Source organism: Chiloscyllium punctatum, chromosome 15, assembly GCF_047496795.1.
Source record: "Chiloscyllium punctatum isolate Juve2018m chromosome 15, sChiPun1.3, whole genome shotgun sequence".
NCBI classification, from domain to species: Eukaryota; Metazoa; Chordata; class Chondrichthyes; order Orectolobiformes; family Hemiscylliidae; genus Chiloscyllium; species Chiloscyllium punctatum.
The window spans coordinates 33,841,199-33,861,945 of record NC_092753.1 but is presented as its reverse complement, the minus strand read 5'-3'; the positions used below and the strand labels follow the sequence as shown (position 1 = coordinate 33,861,945).

The window sequence follows — 20,747 nt, the reverse complement described above, 5'->3', positions numbered from 1 at the left end:
CTGATAGTTGTTTAAATAATATTTCAAATAACAGCAACAACAAAGCTTATTCATCAAACAATGTATTCTGTTGCACTAAATTGTAATTAACTTTAAGAGAAGCATCAGAGAATGCATTTTTATTGCATTAATTTGATTAAAGGTTACGGTAAAATGACTGGAATAACACAAAAGAGATTGCTGTTGCATAATTGTACAGAAATCCATCCTTGATTACTTGCTTGATCTGGAGACACTCCACTGTCTAGAAGAAGAACCATCTCCTAACAACTAGCTTTCGTCTAATCTTATAAACTATAATATTGTGATCCCATACCATATTTAATCTATTTAATTGGAGCAAACTGTCAATTTAAGCTCAGTCTATTATCCACTTATCTCAGTTTGATCACTCAGTTTTCTATGCTTCTCTGATGTGTAAAGGCCTGGTCGTGAATTAAATAAATGGCCACCCTCCGTACTCTTTCCAAAGTCTCAGATTAATTCACTCAGTGAGGAGAGCAGAATTGGACACAGTATTCAATTTTGGTTTTGCACAAAGCCAAGTACTGTGTTTTGCTTTAAAATCAGTTGTAATATAAACGCTCGATAAATTTTGGCTTTCTTTTGCTATCACATTCACAGAATTTATTGTGATCTGTGCACCTAGTCCTTTTTTGACTTAATTTAATGCTTTTCCCTGAAGGGAGTACCAATGTTGAGTACTACCCAGGTACATAATAGTGTTCTTTCTGAGTTTAGCCATACTTTACCAGCTATAACCACTATCCTGTTAATGTATCCAGATTTACTTAAGCATTAGACATTGTCTACTGCCCTAAGACTCATACAGGTCTTAGCTCTGTGTCAATTGTATATTGTGACCTACACAGATCATTAATTTAAACAACAGTAAGCTTATAACAAACAAATGTGACCAAATCTGAGTGAATTAATGAAAAAATTAAAAGTGAGTAAAACTGAAATAATGTTGGAGAAATCCTGAAATTTGTAAAAGCTTAATGGGATAGATAAAAGAACTATAAATAGTCATTTAGCAGTATAGAACTTCGGAAAGAAGACACATTTTGTTAAAGCTTTTCAACCTCTGGTGACTGTCTGTGTACAGTTTGCACTTTCTCCCTGTTTCTGCATGGGTTTTCTCTGGATGCTCCCATTTCCTCCCACATTCCAAAGGATGTGCAGGTTAGATGAATTGGCCATGCTAAATCGCCCTTAGTGTGAGGTGCATGTATGGGTCAGGGGTAAATGTAGGGAAATGAGTCTGGGTAGGTTTCTCTTCAGAGGGTTTCTGTGGACTTGTTGGGCCAAAGGGCCTGTTTCTATACTGTAGGGAAACTAATCTAATCTAAACTCTTATTCATCAGAGCATTTCACAAGAATACAAATCCAAGTGGAAAACTAACATTTGGTACTGCATGAGTGGAAAGTGCTGTTTGGCTGGCAAGTGAACAGTGGTAGAGGCATTGCCACAGAGAATACGCTATTAATACATGGGAGTTGGAACTGGATGCTACATATATGCTACACAGTATCCTGCTCTTTGCAGCCAGAAAGAATTATTTACATACATGGACCCTGAGAAATCCGAGCCAGTCTGTTTGGTTTGAAGTTTAAACAAAGCCAAGCAATTAACTGTCAATCAGCATTAATGGGTTCACTTTATCCCTCTATCTTAATAAAAGTGGAAACATCAAAAATAAATCACATTAATTTCCTAAAATTGTAACATTAATTTACTTTATGGAAAAGGATTTATGTTTGATTTTTAAAGCAATATCTTAATTTTAGGGTTGTCAAAAATAGAGGTTGAGTGATTGTGAAATAATTCCAAGTAAACTATAATGTAAATTTATTACTAATTACTATCTTAATTCCCCATCTCAAGTTTTCCATTGGTTCTCTAGGTCGCATTATTTTATGTTAACAAAGATATAAATGTACTGACTACATAAATTGGAAGTTCTCTTCAAAATCTGACAGTTTTGTTCAGATTAAAGTGACATGATTATAGCTATTTGAGGGACTTTGTTCCACTTACTTATGCTTATCCCTCATTTGCATTGTCATGTTGAATAAACTAAACTACCTCTAGTTGTGTACCCAGAGAACTCAATTTTAGTATGCTTATGCTGTTTAAAAAGATGATGACTTGAATTCACGTTGCAAACTTTCACATTGTATTTACTATAATTTTTTTAATTCAAATTTTAGCTTTGTACGGTTAAATCCTATTACTACTTGAGATTATGTCTTGAAATATATACTTTGTTAGGAAGCATTTTCTGGTTTTTACACCAAGCATAAAATATTATTTTGTCACTATTGCAATTAATATACTTATAAAATTTAATATTGTCCAGTCCACATGTACAGATGACAATTCTACGATATAACCTGCATTAGTGTGACCACAACAAGAAAATGAGTAATTAAATTATACTTTTACTTCAACATTTAAAAAGAATCAAATTATTTTCTATTTTTCTGATGCTCAGTCAAAGTTTTAGAACACAAAACCCTGAAGAAATTGTTAAAATCTTTGTGAATTGCATTTTATATATATATGCAAAATTAATGAGCAATTGTTGTTAGGATAATTTTATTTTCCATTTCTATAGAAAGTATACTCTATGATATAAATTTTATATTTATCGTTGACTTAACACTGAATGCATCATTATTCTAAGATGCCAGCTTTGTGGCATTTTATATTGTTTTTTTACCATATCCAGGTTATTTTAAACACAGAACAAGAAGTTGTGATGAATGCATTCAAGAGTTGCCTTTGCACCATTCATAAAAGCCACAATTTCAAAGGAAACATTCCAAACCACAACTAAAATATTCAGGGCTTCAGGATGTTGAAGTATGTTAAAATATATTTTACATGAAGTTATTGAATTATTGAGTTTTTTTTCTTCTTATTTTAGATGCTGATCTGCAAAAACTGCAACAAACCTGGTTGCTAGGATTAACATCGCTAATCAAACAACAAGATGGGAATTTTAGAAAATGTGGTTTCTTTCATAGCTCTGCAACATGGTTGAAAACTCAAGTCCAAGCATCAACGTTGGATGTGAAGAGGTATTATTTCACAAATAAGCATATTCTTTTTCTGATGTTTTCTACACAGATAAATATATGTTCCTGTGAGAAGCTTGACCAGTTGATATTTGCCTGTTGTGCAAAGCAACTTCTTACTTATATTACATCCTTGCTTGGTCTTAATACACATGTTGCATGCTGTTATATTATGACATGTAGTAAATTTGAGATGTGGCATTTTTGCATTATGTATTCCTTGCAATTATAATTAATCTTCTTGAACTTGCAGTCATTAGAATAATGTAGGAAAAGTCCAGCTGTGGTGTGATGATAAGAATGTTGCCCACAGCTAAGTGATTTCTTACTGCATACAAATCTTTTGTTCGAAAAAATATTGGCAAGAAAATGTGTTGATAAATATTCAAAGGATTTTGAACAAACTAGCATCTAGGATAGATATTTAAATTACATTTATTTATATGACTGAAATATTAAGTGATCCAGTGATATGGATATTAGTCAATTACCTTTATAGCAAGAGTTAGTTTTAAAATCCAGTACCCGGTGATAGTTTAAATTATACTTAAGATGAGAAGTTAGGTGAATGGAATGGACTTCATTAATGTAGCAAAGATGCTAACATTAGAGAAGGGAAGGGACTTGTTTGCAGAAGTAAGCTCTTCAAAGGTCAAAACATAAACTATACTTTTAGAATTGAATCAGCTTGCCTAACTCTCCTATGAAGAACTTATAGCCAAATGAAGTGGTCAAAACAAAACTAAACGAGATGAAAGGAAACATGTTTCTTTAATTTTACGTTTTAAAATAAATTTTGAAAGCATAGCGGCACTCTGAAGAGGAAACAAATACCAACCATCAACTTACTATCGAAGAATGTGGTGCTGGAAAAGCACAGCCAGTCAGGTAGCATCTGAGGAGCAGGAGAATCGACGTTTCAGGCATAAACCCTTCATCAGGAAGAGCTCATGCCTGAAATCTCGATACTCCTGCTGTTTGGATGCTGGCTGACTGGTTGTGCTTTTCCAGCACCACTCTCTCTTTGACCCTGATCTCCAGCATCTGCAGTGCTCACTTTCTGCCATCAATTTACTATACTATTTCCAAACTTTTCATTTCGTACAAATGATTTAATAATTCTCAAAATAGCCTGGTGACGTGACCCAAACGATTTTGAAATTACAATTCTCTATTCTGTCATCAGGAGATTATTCATTGTAAGAGTCTTCAATGCAATTAATTAGGTGGTTTAACTCAAATTTTAAGAACACAATAATATTGAAATTTGCTTTTGTTTTTTAAGTAATTTATTTTAAGATGTTATACTAACGCTTTTCAGAGACAGAAGACTGCCACTGGACAATAGTTTATGTCCCAGTGGTCAAATCTATATAAAGCATCTCTGTGAGGCTCAGGAGCCCTACTGTGCTGTTCCATTCTCTGCTTTATTTGCTGCAGGTGAAAATTGTCGACTGAGAAGGTGCTTGATTCTTGCCGTCTGTTTTCTCTTAGATCTCTTAGTTTAGCTGAGATTTTTGATTTTAGTTGCATCTTTCTTTGTCCATCAAGACTGACTTCCAGTCATCGGTGTCTACTTCCATTCATGTTTTTGTATTATCTCAGTTTTTGGTATCCTTATGGCAATAGTATGGACATCCAGGAGGTTATGACCCAGTGGCTAGTTTGCCATACAGCAGGACTTTGGGTATGCAGTTGTTGGTTGAACCTATTGGGTTTTGTTGGAGCTGCACTCACCTAAACAAGTGGAGAGTATATCATCGTACTCCTGATTTCTGTCTTGTAAATGGTGGACAGACTTTGAGACTCAAGTTGTGGTTACAGTGATAAAGCCTTGCACCAGTTCTTTTAGCTAATGTATTTATCTGGCTGATGCGGTTCAGTTTCTGCTTTATGGCTAACCTAGAATGTTTCTTGTGGATTCAGAATTGATAATTCCATTGAATGTCAACAATAGATTGATTCTCTCTTGGAGGTTTTCATTGCTTGACACTCTTTTGGTACAAATATCACCTTTCTACTTATCATCTCAAGTCTGAATAACTTGTGTCAAAGGACATTTGGATATTATAACAGTTGTAAACAGTAATTGTTGACACACTATCCAGCACTCTTTTGGACTTTACTTCAGGTGATTCTTAGTGCACAAAATGTTTTACTCAAATCTCATTTGTAGTTAATGATTGTAGATCACTTGGCTTCGATGACCAGCTTCGCTGCAGTGGTACTAGCCTTGAGTCAGACAGCATCTTTCTGTTCTTGCTTCCTGTATATTGAGAATACTGAACTATATTTGTAGTCTTGAAAAAGTATGTTCCACTTCATTTCTGTACTCTCTATGGGAATACTAGAGTATGCATGTTCAGGTGAGCTGAGGAACTGTTATTTTAATCTGGGTTTCCTATTGTGTTGTCATGGACATAAGGATGACATTTCTGTTTTGAATGAAAGTACTTCAAGACTGGTGCACTTGTGTGAGGATACAGAGAGTAATCTATAGCGTGGCCAGTGCTGTGCCATAGCTGTATCTCTTAAAAGTGCTGATCAGAAAATTACTTCAGGCGGTGATCAGATCTAACTAATATCTGCATTGATCTTGGATATTGGTAGGGCACCTTGTGGCATATTTTGTTTTGAATTCGTTACATGGAGCTCATAGATGAAGTAGTCTCTGTCATTCTAATTGATCTTTTCCTGTCCAAAATGACGAGGCAGGAGGACAATGCTGTCTGATAATGATTTAGTGTTGTCATATAAGATTTTCTGACTTTGACATTGCCATCAGCCAAATTCCCATGTACTCATTGAACAAATCCTTTACCTCTAATGGAGAACAACATTGAAGATGAGATTAACACCATCCCCTCCCCTACTTTTGTGTTGAGAGTTTGATAGAAGGAACACATTCCGGAACACTTGTGAGTTTAATTACAGAGAGTAGTGAATTCCTTACAGTCAAGCCTACCTTGGTCTGATGTGTTCTCTGAACTCTTACACTCCTGGGTGCACCTTGTCAGACCAGCATCTTAGAGTCAGAGAGTCAGAATTATACAGTATGGAAACAGACCCTTTGCTCCAACTCGTCCATGCAGATCAGATATCCGAAACTGTTCTAGTCCCATTTGCCAAAATTTTGCCCATATCCCTGTAAAGCCTTCCTATTTGTGTACCCATCCAGATGCCTTTTAAATGTTGTAAATGTATCTGCATCCTCCACTTCTTCTGGCAGCTCATTCCACACATGCACCACCCTCTGTGAAAAAGTTGTCACTTAGATCCCTTTTAAAGCATTTCCCTCTCACCTTAAACCTATGCCCTCTAGTTTTGAACACCCCCAACGCAGGGAAATGACCTTGCCTATTTACCCTTTCCATGTCCCTCATGATTTAATAACCTCTATAAGGTCACCCATCAGCCTCCAGTGCTCCGAGAAAATAGCCCCAGTCTATTCAGCCCCTCCTTATAGCTCAACACTCCAATCCTGGCAACATCCTTATAAATCTTTATCTGAACCCTTTCAAATTTCGCAACATCTTTCCTATAGCAGGGGGACCAGAATTGCACACAGTATTCCAATAGCGGCTTAACCAATATCCTGTACAGCTGCAATATGACCTCCCAATGCCTATACTCAGTGCACTAACCAATAAAAGCAAGCATATCAAATGCCTTCTTCACTATCCTATCTACCTGAGACTCCACTTTCAAGGAACTATGAACTTTTACACCAAGGTTTCATTGTCAAGCAACATTCCCCAGAACCTTACCATTGAGTGTATATGTTCTACCATGATTTGCCTTTCCAAAATGCACCACCTCACATTAGTTGTATAAAGACCATATATTTTTGTTTTTCATTATTTTAATTATGGACTGAAATGGGAAAAGGATACATTAAAATCCAAGGGTTTTTTGACTGAAGACATCTGCTGTTGACTCATTCATATTTGCTCAAATAATGTTTACTATTGACCACTGCTGTGTATTTAGATGTTGCTTCCTTGTTTGTCATCATGTTTTTCCAAGTAACAGCTCAATTTTGAACAAGCTAACCAATTTTCCATTAGTTCAATGAGTCTTGCAATTTCAGTCATTTGAAATACCTTTTGAGCTCAAGTTATTGCCATTAGATGTCTCCATAAATGAATGAAGTTATTTCATCAAAACTGTCAGACTAGGAAGCTAGAAAATTACCTGAATTTAAGCCATTGCTAATCATGGTGTTCTTTCTGGTTATAAGCTAAAATAATTTTGTGCAAAATTGATGATTTCTTGAATTGTTTGCAATTGATATACAATAATTTCATTTTTCTTTCTCCTCTAAAGCCTCCAAGTGCTTCTTACCTGCACTTCTACTTTGCTGGATAAGCTGAAAGCAGCTCAGCCTTTACCTCGTGGTCATCTCATAACATTGATTGAATGCATTGTTCCAAATAATTCAGAATGGGAAAATCTGAGGCAGAAACTAACTCCACAGGTAAAATTTGATGTCTTGCGCAATATGTAAACACGCGCTGTTTATTTAATTATTTCAAGGGGTAAGCATCACTTGCAAGATCACTGTTTATCGCCCATTCATTCGTGCCCTTGAGAAGATGGTGAACAGCATTCTTGAATTGCTGCAGAACATGTAGCATAGGTCAGGCTGTCATGGTGGTGGAAATGGCGGAGGATCCTTTGAACATGGAGGCTAGAGGATAGGGTGTAAGAGCAACTGAAATCTGTTATGCTGTGAGGGAGCAGAAAGGATGGGACTAGAACCAGTGGTGTACTACAAGGATGCATGCTGGGTCCAGTGCTTTTTGTCATTTATATTAATGATTTGGATGAGAACATAGGTATGGTTAGTAAGTTTGCATATGACACCAAAATGGGTGGAGTAGTGGATAGCCAAGAAGGTACCTCAAAGTACAACGCGATCTTGATCAGATGGGCCAGTGGGCCGAGAAGTGGCAGATGCAGTTTCATTTAGAAAAATATGAGATGCTGCATTTTGGAAAGACAAACCAGGGTAGGACTTACAGACTGAATGGTAAGGTTCTGGGGAACGTTGCTGTGCAAAGAGACCTTAGAGTGCAGATTCATAGTTCCTTGAAAGTAATGTTGCAGGTAGACAGGATAGTTAAGAAGGTGTTTGGTATGTTTGCCTTTATTGGCCAGAGCATTGAGAATAGGAGGTGTGAGGTCCTGTTGCAACTGTACAGGACGTTAGGCCACTTTGGATTACTGCGCTGAATTCTGGTCTCCCTGCTGTAGGAAGGATATTGTGAAACTTGGAAGGATTCAGAAAACCTTAATATTTACAAGGATGTTGCCAGATTGGAGGGTTTGAGCTATAGGGAGAGTCTGAATAGACTGGGGCTATTTTCCCTAGAATATCGGAGGCTGAGAGGTAAACTTATAGAAGTTTATAAAATCATGAGGCGCATAGATAGGGTGAATAGCCAAGATCTTTTTCCAAGGGTAGTGGAGTCCAAAACTAGAGAGCATAAGTTTAAGGTGAGAGGGGAAAGATTTAAAAGGGATCGAAGGGGCACCATTTTCACTCTCTGGGTAGTGTGTGTATGAAATCAGCTACCAGAGGAAGTGGTGGATGATGGTAAACGGGACTGGATTAATTTAGGATATCTGGTCACCGTGGATGAGTTGGACCGAAGGATCTGTTTCCATGATGTACTTCACTATGATCCTTAAGAGGAAGGAAGAGATTGGAAATAGCTGACGGGCATGTTGGCCAATATGGATGGAGGGATTATCCTTGGTTGAGGAGAAAGGAAGAGGTGTCATAAGCATCCTTGTGGAATGTGACATCTCTGTAGCAGATGTGACCGAAGCGAATGGTGTGCTTACACAAAGTAGGGTGCATGCAAAGCAATGACTAGATATGATATGTTATTTCATTTGTGGAATGTGTAGCTTTAGCGACTGTCATCAATATTTAAAAGTTGCTTGGTGACCAAGCATGATTTTGGAAGTTTAATATGTATTTCTTGATGCATTCCAATAATGTAATGATAAATAACTTTCAAAATTTAATGTGTTGTTTATTCAGTGGCTGAGTAAAGTATTGCTGATGGAGCGGTTGAGTCTGAACAAAGATGCCCTGTGTGTTGGTGCTGATATTTACTCTTCTGACAAGATACCAAATCATTTGTGTATCACAGCTTTATTAAACTTCGTGCTGTTACATATATTAGAAGCCAATGTATTCAGTGAACAGGAAGAAATTCATTCAGTCCTGTCTACATCAGAAAGTAAGTTTGTTTGGAAGTAAGCTCATTGGTAATGTTGTTAAGATCTTAGATAATTAACCCAGTTATAAATATTTAATAGTTAAACACTCTGATGTCTTGACAGTAGTTTATGAGTGAGCAACTAAAAAAAACTTATAACAGAATTACCAAAAATAGCGTGTAGAGTGATATTTCTGAGGGTTAAGCTTTAAAACTGCAAAACTGGATGTTGTGGGAACCATTTGCAGTCACCATTCACTTTGTAAGAAGAACGGGACCTGTAAAGACTTGTTTTAAAAAGAGAAATTTAAATTTTCAGTTAATAGCTGAAACATTTACTCATTTACAAACCTATTTTCAATTCAAACCATCCCCTACTGATGAGACCTCAAATAACAACTTTAAACAGCTGGCATGAAAAACTAGAATTGTCAAAATTCAATCAAGAATACAGTGAGATCAAAATAACTTTGAATCAAAACAACCTCATCATGTTTATCATCCTCCCCTTGGCCTTATGCACTCTGCTAGTTTGTCACAGCTGGAAACTAATTTTTCTGCTCTGATCAAATTTATAATATGTCAGTTCTTGGCTGGAGTTTCATAAATATGATCACCCTCTGGTATATTGATCACATGATTATTATTCATGCATAAACTGTGGCTTTAAATGCGAGCAGAGCATTCCATAATCATAACTAAACACTGCTTGATCTCATCTGATATGCATGGAGTTTCAATTGCAGAAGCAAGGATTTTAAAAAGTTTTTGTGCCTCCATATCTCAGTGATTATGAGACTTCTTGCCGAACTCTGAACACAGCTTAGAACCACTAATTTGGTTGGTAGTCTTGGTACTAATTTGCAAACTCTTAAGATTTCACATATTTGCTGAATAAACCTTTGTTGAGGAAATCCAACTTTTTGTTTTGGCTCATTGAGAGTTTAGTTAAGATTTTTCTTTAACAAAAACAGAATTTGTGGGGGAAACTCAGCAAAATTGTCAGCATGTGTGGACATGCTGGTGACCCTCCTCCAGAACTGATTGTAGCTAGGGTAAGGTTGGTATATCTCCTAAAGATGGAAACCCTGCAATGTTCTGGACTCAATTTTAAGTTCAGCAGTTTTAGGACTTGAGCACCTCCTAGGTCCTTACCCCAACCCTACACCAGGCCTTGTCATGTCATGGGCTGCCACCAAAAATAATCCATTATCAGCTATCAGTAGTCCCCATTAGTACCTATTCATTCTCCCAGGTTGACTGCCCAACTGTGTTTTTCTCTCTCTTTGGGCTCCATTTCCACCTATGACTTACTCCTCCCCACCCACCTCCACCCCTCCCCCTCCCCCGCAACCCCCTCTTTAGCACAAATACCAAACTTTTCCTAGCTAGTCTCAGCTATGAAGAAGAGTCACTGGACCTGAAATGAAATATGCTGTTTGGTCTGCCCAAAGCTTATTGGTCTTCAAGTATAAAGAATTGACCTTGACTGAGTGTTTGCAAACTGGCATGTTCCAAGGTCCAGGACTATATGCTGAGGGATGCATTAAAGCTTAGAGTAGCTGTTGCCAAGGTGCTGTGGAGAAACACCACTGTCTAAGATCTTTCTACTGAAGTTTAACAAGGGTTTGTTTATTTATCGGCCCCCTGATTGCCTCCATGTATGTAAATACTGTCCTGCGTGAGTAAGAAATGCCTTTAGTTTTTGCAACTGTGAGGAATGTCAAATTCCAATGTTTGTTTTCTTGATATGCAAAGACTGTACAGGACTGCTTTAATATCTGTGAACATGAAAAAAGCTTTTCTTCTATATAAGGTCTATTTTTGCAATAAATTGCTGTCCACTACTGCCAGACCTGCTGATTTTCTTTTCCAGCAATTTTTGTTTTTGTTTTTGACTTCCAGCATCCAAGTTATAGTCGTAGAGTTATACAGCATGGAAACAGACCCTTCAGTCCAACTGATCAGTGGCGACCAGATATCCTAAATTACTCTGGTCCCATTTGCCAGCATATGGCTCATATCCCTAAAGCCTTCGTATTCAAGTACCCATACAGGTGCCTTTTAAATGTTGTAATTATCCCTACCTCCATCAACTCCTTTGGCAGCTCGTTCCATAATGTACCATCCTCTGTGTGGAAAAGTTGCCCCTCAGGCCTCTTTTAAATGCTTCCTCTCTCACCATAAATCTATGCCTTCTGGTTTTGGATTCCCTTACCAAGGGAAAAAGAAATTGGCTATTCACCCTATCCATGCCCTTATGATTTTATAAACCTCTATATCCTTTGATTTTTTTTTAAAAGATTTTTGTCTGTTGCTTCTTACAAGATAGCTAAAGTTACCATTGCAATGATGGCTAATGTTAATCAAATAACTATTTTACAGGACAGTTGACACAGTAACATAACCACTTTATAGGATATGAAATCTATTTGCAAGCTCATCATCCAACTCTTGGTAATTATAGCTGATGGTATATCAGCAAAAAGACTCACCAATCCAAAGCTCTTAGTTGTTGATTACGAAGTTAGATAGGCAAAGTCTTTTCCCTGGGGTCAGGGAGTCCAGAACTAGAGGGCATAGGTTTAGAGTGAGAGGGGAAAGATATAAAAGAGACCTAACGGGCAACTTTTTCACACACGGGGTGGTACGTGTATGGAATGAGCTGCCAGATGAAGTGGTGGAGGCTGGTACAATTGCAACATTTCAAAGGCATTTGGATGGCTATATGAATAGGAACGGTTTGGAGGGATATGGGCCGGTGCTGGCAGGTGGGACTAGATTGGGATATCTGGTCAGCATGGACAGGTTGGACCAAACTATCTGTTTCCATGCTGTACATCTCTATGACTCTAGTTAAGTTAATTGACATTTTTTGAAAGACTTTTCTAATGTTTTAAGATTATCTTTAACATAATGTCCTGATTTACTATGAATAGTATTTTGCATAGCGAATGTACATTGTAAACTAATCAGCCATGTTCTTTGTTGTTTATTCAGTTATTTGCTTCATATTGTTAAGAACTATTAGTTATGTAAATATGCATGTATCCTGGGTGCACTCCTGCACAGTAGTCATGTTCCAAATAACAATGCAACAATCTATTAGTCCATTAGCTCCATGGTAAACTGATAGAAATACATTTGATGACGTTTGAGCATTTGAGTCTAAAGCAGGGCTTCTGAAATGAGGGCAGCAGCCCAAATGGGGGTCACAGAATTTGAGGTCAGAGTTCTGAGGCAGGTGCTGTTGAGCTCTGACAGAGTGAACAACAGCATGGCAGTTTCAAATCCTTCCACTTTTGTCAAACTCTGGCTGTAGTCTAAATGACACAACCTCAAGGCCTGGCTCCAGCAGCAATAAAAATTGTAGTCTTTACATTAGCGAGTTTTGAGAAGATTTGTAGCTCAGGTTGAGGTTTTGGATGTAGGTTTGCTCGCTGAGCTGATAGGTCTGGAAATGAACCTTTCATTACCTTACTAGGTAACATCTTCAGTGGACCTCATGCGAAGCAATGCTGAAACTTCCTGCTTCCTATTTATATGTTTGGGTTTCTTTGGGTTGGTGATGTTATTTCCTGTGGTGAAGTCACTTCCTGTTCCTTTTCTCAGGGGGTGGTAAGTGGGGTGTAACTCGATGTGTTTGTTGATAGAGTTCTGGTAGGAATGCCATGCTTCGAGGAATTCTCGTGCATGTCTTTGTTTGACTTGTCCTCGGATGGATGTGGTGTCCTTCCTCATCCGTATGTGAAGATACTAGTAAGAGAGAGTCATGTCTTTTTGTGGTTAGTTGATGTTCATGTGTCCTGGTGGCTAGTTTTCTGCCTGTTTGTCCAATGTATTGTTTGTTACAGTCCTTGCAGGATATTTTGTAAATGAGCTGAAAATGTGTTGCTGGAAAAGCGCAGCAGGTCAGGCAGCATCCAAGGACCAGGAGAATCAACGTTTCGGGCATGAGCCCTTCTTCAGGAATCGTCATTTTGTAAATGACGTTAGTTTTGCTCATTGTCTGTACAGGGTCTTTCAAGTTCATTAGCTGCTGTTTTAGTGTGTTGGTGGGTTTGTGGGCTACCATGATGCCCAGGGGTCTGAGTAGTCCGGCAGTCATTTCCAAGATGTCTTTTATGTAGGGGAGAGTGGCTAGAGTTTCTGGATATGTTTTGACTGCTTGTTTGGGTTTATCGCTGAGAAATCAGCGGACTGTGTTTATTGGGTACCCAATCTTTTTGAACACACTGTATAGGTCATTTTCCTCTGCTCTGCATAGTTCCTTTGTGCTACAGTGTGTGTTGGCACGTTGAAATAATGTTCTGATGCAGCTTCGTTTGTGGGTGTTGGGATGATTGCTTCTGTAGTTCAATATTTGATCTGTATGTGTTGTTTTTCTGTAGATGCTGGTTTGAAGTTCCCATTGGCTGTTCGCTCTACTGTGACATCCAGGAATGGCAGTTTGTTGTTGTTTTCCTCCTCTTTTTAGTGAGTTTTTATGCCAGTAAGGGTATTTTTGATGGCCTTGAAGGTTTCCTCTAACTTGTTTCATCAAGGTGTCATCCACGTAGCGGACCCAGAGTTTGGGTTGGATGGTTGGCAGAGCTGTTTGCTCAAGTCTCTGCATTACTGCCTCTAGTAAGAACCCTAATAGTGGAGATCCCATGGGTGTTCCATTGGTTTGTCTGTATGTTTTGTTGTTAACGGTGAAGTGGGTGGTAAGGCATAGGTCCACTAGCTTGATCATCATCTCCTTGTTGATGAAGTTAATGGTGTTTGGTGTCTGTGTCTTTGGGACGTCTTATAGTGTAGCTAGTGTTTCCTTGGCCAGGTTAATGTTGATTGAGGTAAACAGGGCTGTTACATCAAAGGAGACCATTATTTCATCCTCTTCTATCTTAGTGTCTTTGGTCTTCAGGAATTCTTGGGTGGAGTGGATAGAGTGGTGTGAGTCTTCTACTAAGTGTTTTAGTCTTTGGTGTAGCTCCTTGGCCAATTTGTAGTTGGTGTTTCAGGTAGTGAGACTATGGGTCTGAGGGGGGCTGCTGGTTTGTGAATTTTGGGTAATCCGTAGAAGCGTGTGTGTTGGATCCATTTGGTTTCATTTTTTGGAAGTCGGTCTTATTTATTTGTCCAAATTTCTGAAGTTTTTTGAGTAGGGCTGTGATTCAGTTCTCTAGTTATGGGTTCGGGTCTATCTTCACTTGTTGGTAAGTGTTGGTATCTGTAAGTAGTGAGTTTGCTTTTTCAATGTAGCCTCTTCGATTTAGAATGCCTATCAAGTGTCCTTTGTATGCTGGTAGGATAACAATGTTTTTGTCTATTTTAAGTCTTTCCAGTGCTTTCCTTTTTTGTGTGTTGAGTGTGTTTCCTTCCTTTTTTCTGTTTAATGTTGATGTGACTACTTGTCTGATGGATTGTTGGATTTCTTCTGTGAGTTAGTTGTCTTTAAAGTGTTGTTTCTAATGCTGCTAAGAAATCTTTCTTGTCCGCATCCTGGCAGTTGTAATTTAATCTTCTTACGAAGACGGCTTTTTCAGTGTCTGTTAGTCTTCACATTATTTGAAAAAGTAATACAATTTCCATGTTTCTAATTTCACCACCACCCCTCTCTCTGCCTCACACACACCACCCACCCCCAAAATATGCATATGCGCGTGCGTACGCGCACACATGCTGATACCAGTTTTCAAGAGTTGAAATGGGATCCTGGTGGGCAACATCTCGGGACTCCCTGGTCTAAAGTGTGATTACATCTGTCTTATCTGAACAAGAATATGTAATAATGATGAAAGGGATAAAAGTGTTAATTAGCAGTTTCACTGATTACTTTCAAAAAAAAAAGCAAAGTACTGCTGAAGGTCAAAAATAAGAAAAAAGTGCTGGAGGAATTCAGTGCACCTGACAGCATCTGTGGAGATAGAGAGTTTGAGTTCGGTATGACTTTTTCAGGTTACAAGCTCTCTTTCCTTCCAGAGATGCTGCCAGGCCTGCTGAGTTTCTCCAGCATTTTCTGCTTTTATTCCAAGGCTGCCTTCTCAGCTGTGACTTTTTTAATGGTGCATTACATCATTGCATTGCATAACCCCTCTGTTATAATACTTGGTTCATTGTTTTCTGTCTTTCAATAAGGCTAATTTTGTTGCAATTAGTAAGAGAATCATTTAAGTTGAATTGTCTTCATTTTAATCTAATGTACATACATTAAATTTAATAATGATGTTTTTGTAGCTGAGGCTCAAAAATAAATAATTTCTAAGGTTGTTATAGCAAAATCCTAATGTCTCTTGTGTGTAATGCCTTAGATGTTGAATCTGTTCTGTTGATTTCTCCGTGGTTGGCATAATTGATTTTAAGGATTAATAGTGCAATTTTGCAGGCTTCAACCAATGACCTTCCCTGTGCAATTGTGTCCAACATCTGTTACACACTATCCAAGTTACTTGGTTTTAACTGGCTCTGTTTTCAAAGTACTGATGCAAATCTCTTCATGAAACCTTCATAATCTTGTGTCCTTGTCAAAGATGCAATCATCAGTCCTTCCTTTCATCATTCTCGATATTGATGACCAATAGAGCCCTTTTAGATGGGGTGAGGAAGAATTTGTTGATATTAGTTTCTATTCACGATATTAAATATTATATGGTGTAAATGTAACTTGGAGAATTATTGGATGTACTCTTGTTAGGCACAAAGTTAAAAGCGCAAAACACCAGATTTCAGTCCAACAGGTTTATTTGGAAGCACTAGCTTTTGGAGCGCTGCACCTTCATCAGGTGGTTGTGGAGTATAAGATCACAAGACACAAAGTTTATAGCAAAAGTTTACAGTGTGATATAACTGAAATAATATATTGAAAAAGGTTGTTTAAGTCTCTCATCTTTTAGAATGGACATGTTGGTTTCAGTTCTTTCATATGTAAATTGCAAAACTTTTTTAAAATTACATTCTCAAGTGAACTTTAACAGGAGGTGCCCTGTGTGAGGCTGTCTATGCCTCAATGTTCAGACTGATTCTAATCTAAAAGAGGGATTTAGAAAGTCTTACATGGATTCGTGCAGTTTTTGAGCAAAATAAAATATAATTCTGCAAGTATACATTCACCCAACCAACTTGTGTGTGTGATCTGTTGCTAGGCCTCTGCTTGGTCTTGCCAGTGTACCTGAGGCATGGTATGAATGGACACTGCACAACAATGAACGGAGAGCAGTGTTCCCTCCCAGTCGGAGAAAACTTCAGTAGTTTGGGACATTCAACCTTGGACCTTCAGGTGTCCATCCTCCAAGGCGAACTTCAGGACAGGCAACAACACAAAGTGGCTGAGCAGAGGCTGATAGCCAAGTTCAGTACCCACAGGGATGTCCTCAACTGGGATCTTGGGTTCATGTCACACGATAGGTGATCCTGCTGCACTATATACACACACACGTGCACACACAGACGTGCACACTCTCTACTACAGACCTATATTCTCACGCAGACCTTCTCATATGCTCAAACACACACTGCCACACTCTCATAGACTTATACTCCTTTACACTCTCTCACATACACACACATGCACACATACACATATAAATTTGTAGGTTGAATTTGTATTTGCAGAGTTACATTTTATTTTGCTCAAAAACTGCTTGAATCCATGTAAGATTCTGTAAATCCCTCTTTTAGATTAGAATCAGTCTGACCATGGGGGCACAGACAGCCTCACACAGCGCACTTCACACCTTCAGTGCATTACCTGGGCCGACATAGCACCTATTGTTACAAGTTCACTTGAGAATACAACTTTAAAATAAAGTTCTGGAATTTACGTATAAAAGAACTGAAACCAACATGTCCATTCTAAAAGATGAGAGACTTAACAAACAATCCAGGACTTTTTCAATGTATAATTTCAGTTACATCACACTGTAAACCTTTGCTGTAAATTCTGCATCATACGATCTTATACTCCACAACCACTTGATGAAGGAGCAGTGCTCTGAAAGCTAATCCTTCCAAATAAACTTGTTCGACTATAACCTGGTGATGTGTGATTTTTAATTTTGTACAGCCCAGTCCAACACTGGCACCCCCAAATCATGTTAGGTAGTTATGGTATAAATCTCCTTTTGAGATTTTAATATATATTTTAAGTCCGAGCGTACAAAACTGATTGCTTAACTTGTGTATTGAGATTGGCAAAGCCAATATGATTTGGTTTGCTGTTTTAAAAATGTTTAAGCATTCTTCTAATGTAGCCCAATTTTGCAATAAAGTTTAAAAAAAGCATTTGAGTGTTTTATTTAGTCTATAGAAATATTATGGATACTTGTGCATTTTGTTTCTTGTTTTTACTAGTTGCTGCAGAAATGCTGTATTCTTTGCAGTGGTGTGAAGAAATGAAAGACTTTTGTCCTACTATTGAAAAGTATCGTGAAATGCTACTTCAATTTGAAATTACACATGAGAGACTGATGAAAGCATGCAGTGCATTGTCTGAAACTCTCTTTAGCAGGTAATCACACCAATTCTGTGACTGAGCATATATTGTAGTAAACTAGTGATTTTTAAAAATTCTCTTGTAATATGGAATATAATATTGATGTCACAATTTTATACACTAAAGGGTGTATTTATTCACTGCTAGAAAATGCTCTTTGCTAGCCAAAGTTAAATACATAAGCCATTCTGAGAAAAATCCACAGGACCTTTTTAAGAAATGCAGTTACTTTCTGTCCAGCCTTTCTAGCTGGTCATTATCATATTTTGATTTTATTAACCACAAAATTCAATATTGCTGTTGCACAATAGTAAAGGATTATTTCAACACTTGCAGTTTTAGGTTTTAATTTGCAAACATTCTGTTTCATTCTTTTATGTTCTGGTAATTTGCTTTGAACCCTAAGGGGAGCTAATTCTAATATAGAGGAATAAATAAGTGAGATTGTGGGGATGAAGAAGTGAAACATTGGACAGAAAGTAATCGCTGTGGTAAAGTACGAGTCAGCAGAGAGTGAAATTGTGTTTTTGACAAAAGGTGCAATGGTCTAGATTCTTTTGAAAACTCCCAGAAGGACAGGGTTAGAATACTTACTTTAGGGGCATAATAAAAGGTGCATGTATTGCAGGGGATTGATTAGAAGGTATGTGTATGTTACTGTTTGGGAATTTCAACGATGTAAAATATTTTGGACTTTTGTGTGATAAAGAATGTTTACAGAGTTTGCTGAGGTAAGGAAAACATCCCTTTATTTAAGAAATGGGACTGGGATATCGTAGCAATTACAGAAACATGGCTTAGGAAGGGACAGGACTGGTAGCTTAATGTTCCAGGATACAAATGCTATAGGGAGGACAGAAAGGGAGTCAACAGAGGAGGAGGAGTGGCATTTTTTGAGAAAGGATAGCATTACAGCTGTACTGAGGGAGGATATTCCTGGGAGTACATCCAAGGAAGTTATTTGGGTGGAACTGAGAAATAAGAAAGGGATGAACACCTCATTGGGATTTTATTATAGACTCCTAATAGTCACAGGGAAATTGAGAAACACATTTGGAAGGAGATCTCAATTATCTGTAGAAATAATAAAGTGGTTATGGTAGGGGATTTTAATTTTCCAAACATAGACTGGGACTGCCATAGTGTTAAGTGTGTACAAGAAATTGTTCTGATTCAGTATGTGGATGTACCGACTAGAGAAGGTGCGAAACCTGATCTACTCTTGGGAAATACGGCAGGGCAGTTGACTGAGGTGTCAATGGGGGAGCACTTTGGCACCAGCGACCATAATTCTATTAGATTTAAAACAGTGATGGAAAAGGATAGACCAGAACTAAAAGTTGAAACTCTAAATTGGAGGAAGGCCAATTTTAACGGTGTTAGGCAAGAACTTTCAAAAGCTGATTGAGCACAGTTGTTCGCAGGTAAAGGGATGGCTAGAAAATGGGAAGCCTGCAGAAATGAGATAATGAGAATCCAGAGAAAGTATGTTCCTGTTAGGGTGAAAGGGAATGCTGAATGACTAAAGAAATTGAGGTATTGATTAAGATAAAGAAGGAAGCCTATGTCAGCTATAGACAAGATAGATTGAGTGAATCCTTAGAAGAGCATAAAGACGGTAGGAGTATACTTAAGAGGGAAATGAGGGCAAAAAGGGGACTTGAGATGGCTTTGGCAAATAGAGTTAAGGAGAATCCAAAGGATGTTTACAAATACATTTAGGACAAAAGGGTAATTAAGGGGAGAATAGGCCCCCTCAAAGATCAGCAAGGCAGCCTTTGTGTGGAGCCGCAGAAGATGGGGAAGATACTAAACGAGTATTTTGCATCAGTATTTACTGTGGAAAAGGACATGGAAGATGGTGACATCTTGAAAATGTCCATATTTAGATAAATTTATTTTAGATAAATGTGAGATACTGCATTTTGGGAAAGCAAGTCTTAGCAGGACTTATACATCTAACTTTAAGGTCCTCAGCAGTGTTACTGAAGAAAGAGACTTTGGAGTGCAAGTTCATAGCTCCTTGAAAGTGGAGTTGCAGGTAGATAGGATAGTGATGAAGGTGTTTGGTATGTTTTCCTTTTATTGCTCAGAGTATTGAGTACAGGAGTTGGGAGGTCACATTGAGACTGTATAGCACATTAGTTAAGCCACTGTTGGAATGTTGCGTGCACTTCTGGTCTCCTTTGTATTGGAAAGATGTTGTGAAACTTGACAGGGTTCAGAAAAGATTTACAGGATGTTGCCAGGGATGGAGGATTTGAGCTATAGGGAGAGGTTGAGTAGGTTAGGCTGTTTTCCCTGGAACGTTGGAGGTTGAGGGGTGACCTTATAGAGGTTTACAAAATTATGAAGGACATGGATAGGGTAAATAGGCAAAGTCTTTTCCCTGGAGTGAGGGAGTCCAGAACTAGAGGACATAGGTTTAGGGTGAGACCTAAGGGGCAACATTTTCACACAGAGGGTGGTACGTGTATGGAATGAGCTGCCAAAGGAAGTGGTGAAGGCTAGTCCAAAAGGCATCTGGATGGGTATATGAATAGGAAGGGTTTGGAGGGATATGGGCCAGATGCTGGCAGGTGGGACTAGATTGGGTTGGGATATCTGGTCGGCATAGACAAGTTGGACTGAAGGTTCTGTTTCCGTGTTGTACATCTCTATGCCTCTATAAATGTTTTAATGTGGCTCCATCTATTAGAGCAAGGTCATGCATCATTGCACCTCCTCCTGTGACTTACAATGACTAATTTGCATATCATACAATCCGATTCAACCTTTATGATGGAGTGGTACTAAATCAGACCACCAAACAACATTTGCGTCTCATTTGATATTAGTGCTACTGTTGAAGTGCACCCATCTACCAATATTATGAACCTGTAGCTACAACTTGGACACAATCAGTGTTCTTCAGTTTGGGTGGCACCAAATTCAGTGCAGTTTTAACCCGTTCACCT

The 20,747-nt window shown here is 38.2% G+C and overlaps 1 protein-coding gene across 1 annotated transcript in view; it reads left to right on the top strand.

Moving 5' to 3' along the window:
• The window catches only part of ltn1 (listerin E3 ubiquitin protein ligase 1), a 134,832-nt gene that overhangs the window by 65,531 nt on the left and 48,554 nt on the right, over positions 1-20,747 (top strand). The window contains exons 14-17 of the mRNA XM_072584941.1: positions 2,934-3,087; positions 7,411-7,561; positions 9,137-9,338; positions 17,649-17,805. Coding sequence (XP_072441042.1) covers positions 2,934-3,087; positions 7,411-7,561; positions 9,137-9,338; positions 17,649-17,805 — 664 coding nt within the window. The remainder of the gene's footprint in view (positions 1-2,933; positions 3,088-7,410; positions 7,562-9,136; positions 9,339-17,648; positions 17,806-20,747) is intronic.